Source organism: Camelus ferus, chromosome 29, assembly GCF_009834535.1.
Source record: "Camelus ferus isolate YT-003-E chromosome 29, BCGSAC_Cfer_1.0, whole genome shotgun sequence".
Lineage (NCBI taxonomy): Eukaryota > Metazoa > Chordata > Mammalia > Artiodactyla > Camelidae > Camelus > Camelus ferus.
In genome coordinates this window covers 14240708-14253028 of record NC_045724.1, presented here as the reverse complement: position 1 = coordinate 14253028, position 12321 = coordinate 14240708, and the positions used below count along the sequence as shown (strand labels likewise).

General features: G+C 53.7%; 1 protein-coding gene across 1 annotated transcript in view; it reads left to right on the top strand.

Moving 5' to 3' along the window:
- The window catches only part of UNC5B (unc-5 netrin receptor B), an 84115-nt gene that overhangs the window by 53298 nt on the left and 18496 nt on the right, over positions 1-12321 (top strand). Inside the window, 1 exon segment of the mRNA XM_032470170.1 lies at positions 8528-8752. Coding sequence (XP_032326061.1) covers positions 8528-8752 — 225 coding nt within the window.

Here is a 12321-nt window from a genome sequence, read left to right as displayed (position 1 = left end):
CAGCATCATGGGTTGGATTGGGGCGAGGGAAAGGGGGGCTTCCACAGGTAAGGCCCAAGCTGTTGGGTGTTTGGTGGAGTCTGATACTGCAACTCAAACTTATCCCATCCCAACTCTGGATAGGGGAGAGATGACCAAATAAAATAGCAGGTCCTGCACAGGCCTAAGTCACTGCCATTGCCTTAGAGTTGACATCAGCAGCTCTAAGAAAGGATCCACTGTCCCATCCTGGTTGGGGCTCTCTTGGTGTCCAGGGGAGATGATTGTGGATTGTGACCTGGGGCAGGGCATGGGTGGGTCTCATGATGTGAGCCTGGGTGTCTGATGTCTTGGGGGTGCACCAGGCTACCAGCAGGCCCCTCCCAGGCTAGGATGGATCTCTAATTGGCTGGGGGGTGGTCTGGCACTTGTCAGACCCACAGAGGAAGGGGGGCCAAGTGCTGGGCTTAGAAAGCTGAGTCCCTCTTCCCCTCCAGCAAGTTAGTGAACTCTAGAGACTTAATTTGCTCATCTGCAAAGTAGGCAGGAAAATAGCTGCCCCTGCTGACCCCCGAGGGCCATAATGGACTAAAGGAGACCTTGTGGTTTAACAGGAAGAGCTTTGGGTTTCTTGGTAGCTGACAACCAGAGCATGTCTTTTCATTTCTTTGAACCTCAGTTTCCTCATCTGTAAAATGCAACACCTACTTCACAGGATTATTGTATTGATGGTGATGTCGATTGTCACATTGCGTGCTGTATCAATGGTGATCATCTGGAGGGTGATGGATGAGAGGGCTTTGTGCTCCTTGTCTGGAAGAGGAAGGGGAAGCAGAATGCCCCCTGCTCAGGGCCCAAGCCTCCAGGCACAGTGACTGAAACTTAGAAGGGAAACTAAAAGTTAGCCCTAGAGAGACCCAGTCCCAGGCCAAGAGAGCCCAGTGACCAAAGGGAGGGTCTGGGCCTGTGGGTGTGGAATATAGCCTCCCAGGTACCCCTGAGGGTCTGGGAGTAGACCAGTGACCCAGAAACCATAGTGTCCCCTCTCTGCTTTGTAAACAATGCAGCCCCGACAAAATGGAACCCAGGCTTCATGCCAGGGCTCTGTGCCTAACCTGGGGCCTCATCCCCAATCTCCTGTCAGATCATTAGCTTCCTCCTAAGTCCTTCCAGGGGAAAGATTTCTCAGGATCAGCCAGATGCCTCTTCAGCTCCTGCCACAGCTGGCCATCTTGGTGAGGCCACATCCTGTGGCCAACACAGGAAGTGATGTCATGGGCACAGACAGGTCTGCAGAGGGTTTGAGAAAAGAGCTATGCAAGGGACCTCCTTTGTTAGGAAGAACTTGGCGCCCCGTAAGCCCGTCAGCTCCCATTTGTCATCAATAACAGCCATTGTAACCACCTCTGAGGGGGGCCCCAGCCTGAACCCCACAGCCGCCAGAAGCCAGGGCCAGATGGAAGTAGGGCTTTGTGTCCAGGGAAGGGTCCTTCCATGTGGAGTTAGTGTATTTTTAAAACATAATAATAAGCGGGCTCATCTCCCCCCAACTCTCCCCACTCCCCACTGAGCACATCTACCTCAAAGTGAATGGAAGAGATTTTCCATGCAGTGGGAGGTCAAGTATGGTGAGAATTAGCCGGTGTCCAGGAGCTAGAGAAAGACTGTGATTGCTGATGATAAATGTGCCCAGCGTGGGGCGTCTCTCTCTCCCTCGCCTCCCGCCTGCCCCGCTTCTCCCCTCCCCATCCTGCCCGCCACAGACCAGCCAGCCCTGCTCAGCTACAGAGGCCCACCCCCTGCTGTTGAGCCTGGGGGTCCCAGGCCTGGCCTTGTCTCCAAGCAGGGGACAAAAACCAGGGGGCAAGGGTATCAAGGCCCTCCTACTAAACCCCTGTAGCCTCTGAGGTCTCTGCCCTGGGCAGCAGGGCTGGCCAGAAGTGGACCTGGCTGAGGTTGATTGGTAGTGAGTTTCCATCCCAGGCACGGAAATACAGAGCCCAGACTGTTATCCAGAGCCCTGCCATGCTGTGCTGTCTCCCTCCTCAGCCCCAAATCAGAAACGGGGCTCCAATCCAGGTTGGCTGTGAACTTGCTGTGTGATGTTGCATTGGTCACTTCCCCTCTCTGAGCTGATAGATTGCAGGGCTCCAGGCCCCTCTGCAGATCGATGTGCTGTGCTTCTGGCCTGCAGGGGTACAGGTGTCAACAGGCCAGGAATCTGCCAGTGTGGGGTTTCAGGACTCCCCACACAGTCCAGCCAGAGAACATTTCCTGCCTGGTGCCTCTCCCTGGTGCACGGACTCTACCCAGTTAACAGAGTACTTTTGAATCTGTCTTCTCAGCTGACCTTCACAACAGTGCCTCAAAATTGACAGGGCAATACGGTACCTGTTAGCCCCTTTTTCATAGATGGGGAAACTGAGGCCCTGAGAGGTAAAACGACCTTCCCAAGTGGCAGAGTGACGATTGAACGGGGTCTGCTGGCTCTCAGACCAGCCCTTTCCACCGTGTGCCTGTCCAGTCTGGACCCCATGCCCAGGGTCACCGCAAGGGAAGCAGAGCCCCGGTGGCCTCCCCTAGCAACTGTGACAGTATCCCATTCAGGGATGTCTGAATGCTGTAGTTTTAGCTACCCTCCCCAACCCCCAGGGTAACTCTGAGAAATAAAGTTTCTTTACCTTTGTCCTGAAGCCACTTCCTTCACCTCCAAGGCCCCTGGCTTCTGCTTATTCTAGTGGCTTAGATTCTGGTACCTCTTAAACAAGCCCATGGCCTTGACATCCTCCCCTTCAGAACCTCCCCACTGCCCAGGCCCAGCCCCAGGAAGGAGCATGCGGCCTAGCGCAGGTACCGCTGTCGGGTAAAAATGGGGCTCAGGCTCCCTGCTCTGTCCTGCAAGCTCTATTCCCCTCCCAGGGGACAAGTACCCTGTCCTGGATACCGTGAGGGGCACCAAGAACACTGTGGGGTACGCCCTGCTTTCCAGAAGCAGCTGCCCACAACTGCCAAGAAGCTTCTGACCTGCCAGAAGCAGGGAGGTACCCCCCAAACCCCACCCTGGTCACCTCCCCTCCCCACATTTTAAGGGGGCTGGGAGCAAAATGGAACTTGCCCATGAGGAAGCCAGCTTGGTATTAAAGGGGTGTGAAACTGTGTCTCGTGAATATTCAAAGAAAGACAGAGTAGAAATTCGAAATTGAAAAGAAAGAATATTTGAGAGAAAGCTATGCAGAAGAAGGCCAGGGAGGACGGGCCACAACCTCCAGAGGCTGGGACGCTGTCTTGGGGAAGAGGAAGCATGCTGTTTTGCATAACCTCAGAGGTTAAAATTATAGCGATGGCTGGAACCTCAGACAGCAAATTTCAGCTGAAAATAAGGAAGACTTTTCTGTTAGCTCTAAGGGAAAACCTGGCTGAGGAAGGCAGTGGTGAGCTCCCTGTCCCTGGAGGTATGTGAGTCAAGATTGGATAAGGAGTTGATGGGGGATGTTGTAGGAGATGGCCCTTGAGTAAATAACCTCTATCCCTGTATATCAGTGTATCCAAGTGAGACTGGCTAACAAGGGACCTCATATAGGCAGGTATAGTTAAAGTGAGGGTTTGAATGGGGCCCACCAGAGACACTGATTGTCCTTTTGATCTGAGGCTGGAGTGAGCATGGTTAGGAGAGCCCAACAGCAAATAGTTCCACCTCCTCCCTCCCTGGCTTCCCCCCACACTTTGCCTCAGGACACCAGTAGGTGCTGGGTCTTTGAGCCAGGACTAACAATGGCAAGAAATGTGACTCCACTTTAAGCAAATTCACTTGGTTTAAAAAAAAAAAACAAAAACTCCCCAACAGGGCCCTGTCCTACATGAACAGATTCCCCATCAGGCATCTTCAAATCTCAAAGTGCGAGAATCAGAGTAGGGCTCGAGACTGACTCCATCAACTTCCTGATTTTGCAGATGGCTTCCCCACCCCCGAGGCCAGAGAGCAAGGCCACACAGAAATGCCTGTCCCCGGCTGGGGTGTGGGCCCAGGGCTCCGGACTTCCACGGTGGTTCTCTTCCTGTGTTTGGCCTGTGCAGGGATGTGTCCTCTTTCAGACCTTCCTCGTGGGACAGCTGGGCCACTCGTGGATGTGGCTGTAAAGGCAGGTTGCTTTTGTGCAACTATAGGTTCCAATAAATTCTGCTGTTGGAAAAATACACTTTATGTGGGCCATTTCCCACCAGCAGGAAACCCGGATCTTGCCTGGCAGAGGCATTCTCCTCCTAGGGGACCTCTTCTTAGGTGTTTTATTCTCCTCTGTGAGGATGGAGCAGAGGGGAGAGTGGGAGTGAAGCCAGGGGGACAGGTGACCATGAGGTATGGCTCCAAGCCTGGCTTCCTCCCACTGACCCTGTGCCCTCAGGCAGGGCCCTTCATATCCCGTGTTGTCATCTGTACCATGGGAAGATAACCCCCACCTTGGGGCTTGCGAGGAGTAAATTAGGCGAAATACTTGAAGCGCCTCGCAAATAGTGGACATAAACACCAATTCCCAGTTCAGAAGGCAGACTCAGTATCCAGCTGCCTGTATGTGCCCCCCAGGTCTGCTCCGTATTCGCTTTACAGCCCTGTGGCCGCTACTTAAACTCTCTTGGTCTCAGTTGCCTCATCAATAGTATGAGGATAATAGTGGTACCTGACTCAAGGATGTGGTTCCCAAACTGTGTGCCAAGGCACCCCCAGGTGCTGCAGGAACTTCAGAGGGCTGCTGTGGGATATTTTCAGTCTTCAAGGAAACACAGCAATAGTGGGTAGCTACCAGATACCGAGACCACTACTAGCTCAAGATAGCTTACAATTTCAGCATTAGATCACACTTCTTTCCTTTAGATGGCACCATGCCTTAGCAAAGCTGGGATTTTGGCATTTGGGAGTACCTTGAGACAAAACAATGGGAGTGGCAGTGTCCACTGTGATTCCAAGATTTGAGAATTTGTGCAGTGCCCAACAGGCACATCCATCCCCATTGTAACTCATTGTGGCCATTTAGGAATGGAATACAAATATTATTTTTTCCTTTAATTTATGTGTATTATTGTTTCAAATGGCTACCAAGTTGTTAGGATACACACACACACACACACACACACACACACACACGTACGTAAGCTGGTTAGATCTAAATCCTTAATAAACAGAATCACCAGGAATTTCTTTTGGCCCTGGGGTAAAATTACCAAGAAAAAATTACCTGGTAAAAATCCCGAGACACTAAAGACCAAAAAAGTTTGGGAACCTCTGTCTAGGATTGTTGCAGGGCTCAGTGAGTTAATATAAAATGTCCTCTGAAAGCATCCAGCAGAGAAAGCACAGAGGAACCCCAAGACTTCATATTCTTCTCCCTGCAAGCTGGCCCCCACAGGGGCAGGCAGACTCAGGTGGTCCTTCACCAGGACACCTGTAGAGCCTTGTCAGCCACCAAAGTCTGAGCCAGAGCCAAGGAGGAGGGGATGTGTCTCCTGGTCAGGGCAGGGGCCCAACTCAGCTGCTACCTGGGTCCTGGTAGGACCCCTCCCCCCCGCCAGCACACACACCTTTAACTTATGCTCCCTGAGCACCTACTCTGTGCCGACCAGCACATAGTCTGCCGATGGTCCCTCTGGGAAGGAATCTCGGGACAGCCCTCCATTCTTCTTCCTCGTCTCCTGTCACCATCTGCCTTCAGATGCCAAGGGGTAGGGATGTTGGCAAGTGGGCAGTATCTTATGGAGAGCCACCCAGCACTGCTGTGAATGGTGGGGAGCCTTGGTGCAGGGGCTGAGAGGAGGGGTGGGGCAGGGACGGCGGGGCCCCAGGGCCCTCCAGACTCGGGCCTCCTGCACTAATGGATGTCCCATGTTTACTTTCCTCAGTTGAGTCTGCGCCTGCTTTATAAATGCACCACATTAGGGTTATAAAACAAAGTCATAAATACAGCCGGCAGTGCCACAGAGAGCCAGGGCGGCCGTCACCTGGAGGCTGGGGGCCGTGGTTAGAAGGTAAAGCAAGCAGGCAGCTGCACCGCGGGCTCCTGCACACCTTCTCTTGTGGCCGCCATCCCCAGAAGGAGGCCCAGTTCCCCCATTTCACAGATGAGGTGTCTGAGGCCAGTAAGGGCTGGTTCAGACCCAGGCATGTCTGAGTCTGAAGCCTTACATCCCTCAAGCCTGAGACTGAAACAGGATGCTGTGGTGGGAGGTGGGCTCAATTTTCTCTCCCTAGAACTGCCTGGTTGGAAGGCCACAGTCAGCAGCTCTCAGGCCACTGGGAGACCAATGTCCAGCTCTCTGGGCACTGTGTCATCTTGCCATCAGCTGCCACGCTCCCAGACCCTAGGGGCTGCCAACTTTCCTACGGAGAAGGCATCTGCCTGCCTGGCAGAGGGAAGTGGGTGCGGAGGAGCCCTGGCCTGGCCTCAGGAATCCTCAGTGCTGTTCTCAGTTTAGATGCCCACTAACCAGGTGACCTTGCATCAGTCACTTGCCCTATTTGGATGGACTTCAATTTCCCCACCTTTGAAACAAGAAAAACGGTCCCGGCCTTGCTGGCCCTTTGATGAGAGAGCCCCCACAATTGTAGAGATCCAGGCAGTGTCAGGGTTTATTAGGGTTCTCAGGTCTGGAGACGCCCAATGTTATGAAGCTACTCCAGTGATAGGCAGTGTGGAGCCCTGGGTAACATCCCAAACAAATAAGTCTGGTTTTTTGAGTTCAAATCTTGGCCCTGCCTCTTGCTAGCTGTGTGACCTTGGGCAAGTTGCTTAACCTCTCTGAGCCTGTTTCCCCATCAGTAAACTGGGGACTAATATAATATACCTTACAAAGTTGTTGCAAGCATTAGGGAAGTTAACTAGGTAACTGAAACATAGCAGCCAATTCAAGGGAAGCATTAGTTGCTATTTTGTTGCAGCAACTTGTTCTACTGCCCCCTAGGCCTCTCCTAGGTACTAAGGCATGTTTATCTCATACTGTCCTCAAAAGATCCCAGAGAGACAAATGTTCACTTCCCTGCCCTCTTCGGAGATGAAGTAACAAGGTCAGAGTTAAGCGCTCTCCGTGGGTCACACAGAACATGCTGGATGGAGCTGGATTCACCCCCTCCCCATTCTTGCTGGCTTCCCCTTAGCTCCCCCCAGGTCACACATATACACCCCACCCAGGGCCCAGAGCCTGGAGCCAGTGACAACCCATGCATTTTCTCAGAGCTCCCAAGCCTTAGCAGGAGCTCCTGGTTTACAAGGAGACGACGCAGCCTGATCATGTCAGGCACGTTTTGTTCATTCTGCTCTTGAAGAGCTGGGTGTCCCCTTGGCCCCTCTGCCCACAGGGGTCTCCCTGGGGCTGAGCACATTGCACCCTTGGCCTCTGCGGGGACCCCAGCTGTGCTTGAGGGACTGGAGCGCTGAGAAAGTGACAGGGCTATGGCAGGCTGGCAAGGGGTTGGGCAGACATGCGCACCCCTGTGGCTTAATTCATTGTTTCCCCCAGAGCTGTTAGCAGAGGAGGACAAGCCCCCCACCGCTTGTTCCCAGCCACCTGATTGTTTGGCGCTTGGCATTGGAAAGTCAATTTTCCTAAGTGGATTGTAAACCACTATCCTGGCCCGGCCTGGTTTCCCTCCCTCCTCGCGCTGGCGGTGGCCAGGCCCCTCTCCCTTCCTGTTTGTCTCACCTCCTGAGGTGCTGTTCTTTCCAGGGAGGCGGGTGGGGCCAGGGTTTCCATTTGGCCCCTTAGAGGGAGGAGATTGCCATGGGCACAGTGCTCCCTGGGTTCCCAGCCTCCCAAGTGTCCTCATCGTTAGGGCTGAGGGTGTGGATTTGGCTGAAAAAAGAAAGGCTAAGAGATGGATCAGAGCCACAGACCAGAGGCAGGGAGGCTGTGCGTGGAGTCTGCAGAGAAGGTGGTCTCGCCTTGCACGCTGCCACCTGCCTTGGGCTTGCTTCCCGGAGGACGAGGCACACTGAGACCGAGCACCAGGGAGCCCAAGCCTGGTGCTGCCACCCCGCGTCAGCCCACCCCTCGCCCCTGTGGGTCCTGGCTCGTCTCCCCACTTCCATCAGCCTGGCTAGCTGGGGCTGCAAAGGGCAGCTATGGCTTTGGGGCAGAGTTGGCCTGGTTTGAGCTCCAGCCTCAGACCCATTTCCAGCTCTTCACATACCGTGGCATCACCATGAGAAACTGGAGGGAGGCCCAGAGGGCCAGTGCAGGGGACACTGGGGAGGGGTGTCTTTGCCCTGATGGATGGCCTCACCTCCCTGGACCACCCTGACTCCTCCATCTGTAAAGAAGTAGAATCACACAACATCATAGAGCTGGGACTGGCTCCAAAACACGGCCTTTTAAAAGCAGAGTGGAGTAAGGAAACTGAGGTCCTGGGAGTACCAGACCTTGCTTGGGTCGCAGCGAGTGTCCCAGCAGTTCTCCCTCCTCCCCCACCTCCTGTCTCTGCCATGGCCTCTAGGGGACCAAGGGGGACCCAGGGCCTCCCAGCCTGTGGCCTCACAGAGCCTTCCCACCCCTCCACCCTCCGCAGGCTCTGATTCTGGCAGCGAGGTGCTCCCGGACTCCTTCCCGTCAGCGCCAGCAGAGCCGCTGCCCCACTTCCTGCAGGAGCCACAGGACGCCTACATCGTGAAGAATAAGCCAGTGGAGCTGCGCTGCCGTGCCTTCCCCGCCACCCAGATCTACTTCAAGTGCAACGGCGAGTGGGTCAGCCAGAATGACCATGTCATGCAGGAGGGCCTGGACGAGGCCACCGGTGAGCCCGCCCCACTCGCCTGGCATCCCCGGGTCACTCTGGGCCCAGAGGATCCTGGGCCTGGCTCCACCCTGGCTCTGTGTGAGACCTCACATAGCCACGAGACCCCTGGGACTCAGTTTCCCCTCTGCAGTTGACCCTGGGTCAGTATTCCCCCTTGGGTTGGCCATGTGCCCTGACTTTGGGTGACCAGGTGAAACAGCGCTGAATTCCTTGCTGAGCACTCGCTCCCTTTTCCAGTTTCCTTCCGTCCTTTGATTGTAACAGGGAGCAAGTCCAGGCAGGGACTAGGGTTCTTCCACCCCAACTCCCCGAGCACCTGCTGTGTTCCCTGTTTAAGGAAGAGGAGCCGGCTCTGTCTTGGCTCCGGTTTGCAGCCCTGCCCCCAGCACCCAACCAGAATTCTAGACCATCCTAAGTTTCACAGGTCCTCTCTGTGGGAAGTGATACTGTTTCTGTTCACAATCATGACGCAATGCTCCCTTCATCGTAATCAATCATTTTAGGTTTAAAAAAAAGGTTAATGATATTCAGTAAATAATCATAGAGGTGGTGCTAGGATGCAGCCCGCGTCCCACGGGACAGAGGAGAGTGGCAGAAAGGTGGGAAACTAGGGGGAAGCTTTAGGCCCCTTCCTTCTGAAACGAATGCAGGGCCCTGGCCCACCCCACCCCCTACCTTAGGCAGGAGGCAGAGCCCTGGGCTCCTCACATGTCCCAGAGCTCGGCTCCTGTTTACAGTACAGGACCTGCAAGGGTGGAAAGCCTTTCCCAGACCAAGGCTAGGGAGGGGGCCGCCCACTGCTGGTTGCCCGGGGGTGGCCGGTGTTGGGCAGCCCCAGCCAACCCCAGGCTCCGGGTGGCTCCCTTGCACCAGAGCCTGCCTTGGCTTTGCCTTCATATTTGCCCTCTCTTCCCTGATCTTTTCTTTCTCTTTTTTCAGCCCTCTCTTCTTTCCTTGTCTCTCCTGCCTCTCTCTTCTCATCCCTGTCTCTTTTTGTGTCTCTTTTTTTCCTTCTGTCTTTATCTCTCTGTGTCTCTCCTCTGACATACTCTCTCTCACTCTCCTTTCTTCCACCTTCAACTCCTATTTTCCTGTGAAACCTGACAGATTTCAGAACCACTCAGGCTTAGAACCATACTCCAGAATATACTTAATGCCACTCAGCTGTATACTTAAAAATTGGTTAAAATGGTAAGTTCTAGGTTATATATATTTTACTAAAATTTTTAAAGAATTTAAAAGGTTAGATCTGGAGTCTCATTCTCAACCAAAATCTAAAAAAAAAAATTTTTTTAAAGAATTTTTAAAAGGAAAAAAAAAAATCCCCATTAACTCTGGCTGTGTGACCCTGAGGAAGTCACTCAACTTCTCTGAGCCCCATTTCCTCTCTTTGAAAACTGGAATGTTAACCAAAGGTCTTGGTAAAGATGGAACAATGTGGTGCCTGCACAGCATTGAACACAGCCAGGACCCAGCAGATGCTCAGTAAACTCCCATTTTCTCCATCTTCTTTCTGGGTTTTTGTTGGCCTCTTTTTTCTCGAAACCTGTTCTTACTTCTCTGTCCCCCTGCACCCCTCTGACCCTGTGGAGAAAGGGGATAGTATATCTTGCTTGGGCCCCTCACAGACCCTACAATTATTAGTAACAACATGGCTCTTACTTCTCTGCCACCAGTCACACAAGCCCTGCCAGCCCTAGAAATCAGGCACTGTTGTCCCCATTGGCTACAAAGAATGGACAGTGGTCCAGTGGGCCACACCCTTGGCACCAGTGTGATTGGTTCCTCCTGCTCCCCATCCCCAGACCTTCCTGGCACTCTCTGAAGCCCAGAAAACACAGGATGACAGCTGTGAGCCAGGAGAGGCAGGACGAGCCTATCCACTAGCTCATGCCAGGTCGAAGCAGGCAGCCCAGCCCTGGGTGTCCTGGTCCAGGCATGGCCTGCCACTTGGCCGTCATGCTGAGGGGACACCTAGTCTGGGGCTCAAGTCTGGGAGACCAAAGGCCCATGTCCTCCTCTCTGCTGGGTGGTTTATCTGTCCAACTGTGGGTATTCCTGAAACCTTCTGAATGGATGACCCCCTGAGATGGTCCCTGCTCTCCTGCCCAGGTTGTGCAGCATTGCTTGTGGAGCAAGCTCTCCAGGCAGCCACTGCTGGTGGGCAGAGCTTGCCCACCACCCCCTTTCCCAGGAAGCCTTTTCCCTCCTGGTACTCCCCCAAGGCAAAACCCTGCCCCTTCCCGTTTAGATCCCTGGCCATCAGGAGGGGTTTCCTCACTGTCTGGACTCCTAGTATAAGGGAGTGCATCCCCCAGGATGCAAGAAAGTTAAGGCAATGACTTCATTGGGAGAGGTCCAGAGAGGTGTCACACATTATGGGACAGAGCTCTAACTGGCGCAAGACTCCAGACAGCTGATCTCGGTTCTGTTGGCAACTTGCTGTGGGACTTTGGGTCTGCCACCTACCCTCTCTGAGCCTCAGTTTCTCCAAATGTAAAAGGAAGGGGCTGAGTGAGATCCAGAGGAGCTACCAGAGTAGTTCTGTGTCCAGCCTGGCTGAGCACTGTAATTGCCATGACTCACTGAGAGTTTACCCTGAGTGTTTTACTCTAATGAGGGAACCAAGATTCAGAGAGGCTAAACAACTTAGCCAAGATCACACAGCTGGGGAGGGAGGGTGGGGCAAGGATTCAAACCTGTCTAGCTGTCCAGCGCTCCACTTAGTCACCATGCCACAGTACCCCAGTCTGTACACTCAACAACAATGCCACCCTCGAGGGGCTTATCAGAACCCACCTACATCCATGAGAGGATGATCTGAGACACATAATGGCAACGGGGAGTGGCCTTAGGAATTCTGAGACTGAGGAGCAGTCAGGGAGGGCTTCCCGGAGGAAGAGCCCTCACAGTCCTCCCACAAGCTTTGGGGAAGAATTTCAGACGGGCATCCTCATCTAGGAGGGTTCGTCCCTTTCCTGCATAGAGGACTTTGTCAGGGGAAGATTGGCAGATGAGTGAGTGATTCCCTCTCTGTGGGCTGGTGGATCCTGTCATCCAGGGAGGCCCTCAGGCCCTGACAGGGAGCCATTGAGAGTTGAGAGTTCCCAGGAAGAGGTGCCTCCCCCCAGCTCCAGCTCCACAGGCTCCTGAGCCAAGAGCAGAGAGAGGACACATGCTCACCTCATATTTGTTGAGCCCATTGTCTGTGCCAGGCAAAGCCCCACCTCATTCTCCTACAAGAGATCTATCAGTTAACACATGAACACATCAATAAATAATACATTTCCAGGTAATGGTCAGTGCCATGAGGAAATCAGGCCAGGCAGGGAATGATAACTGCACAGATCAGTGTCCAGTGCTGCGGTGGGAGTGCTGAGCAGTACTTTGAGAGCAGGTAGGGGTAGGCCAGCATCAGGGGGCTTCCCTCCGGAAGTGAGGCCCAGCCCAAAGCTGATGGTGACTGGGAGTTCACTGTACACAGAAAGGACAGAAGGGAGTTCCAGGCAGGGGGCTGGATGTGCAAAGGCCTTGTGGCTAAAGAGGCCAGGGGAACTTGAGGGACT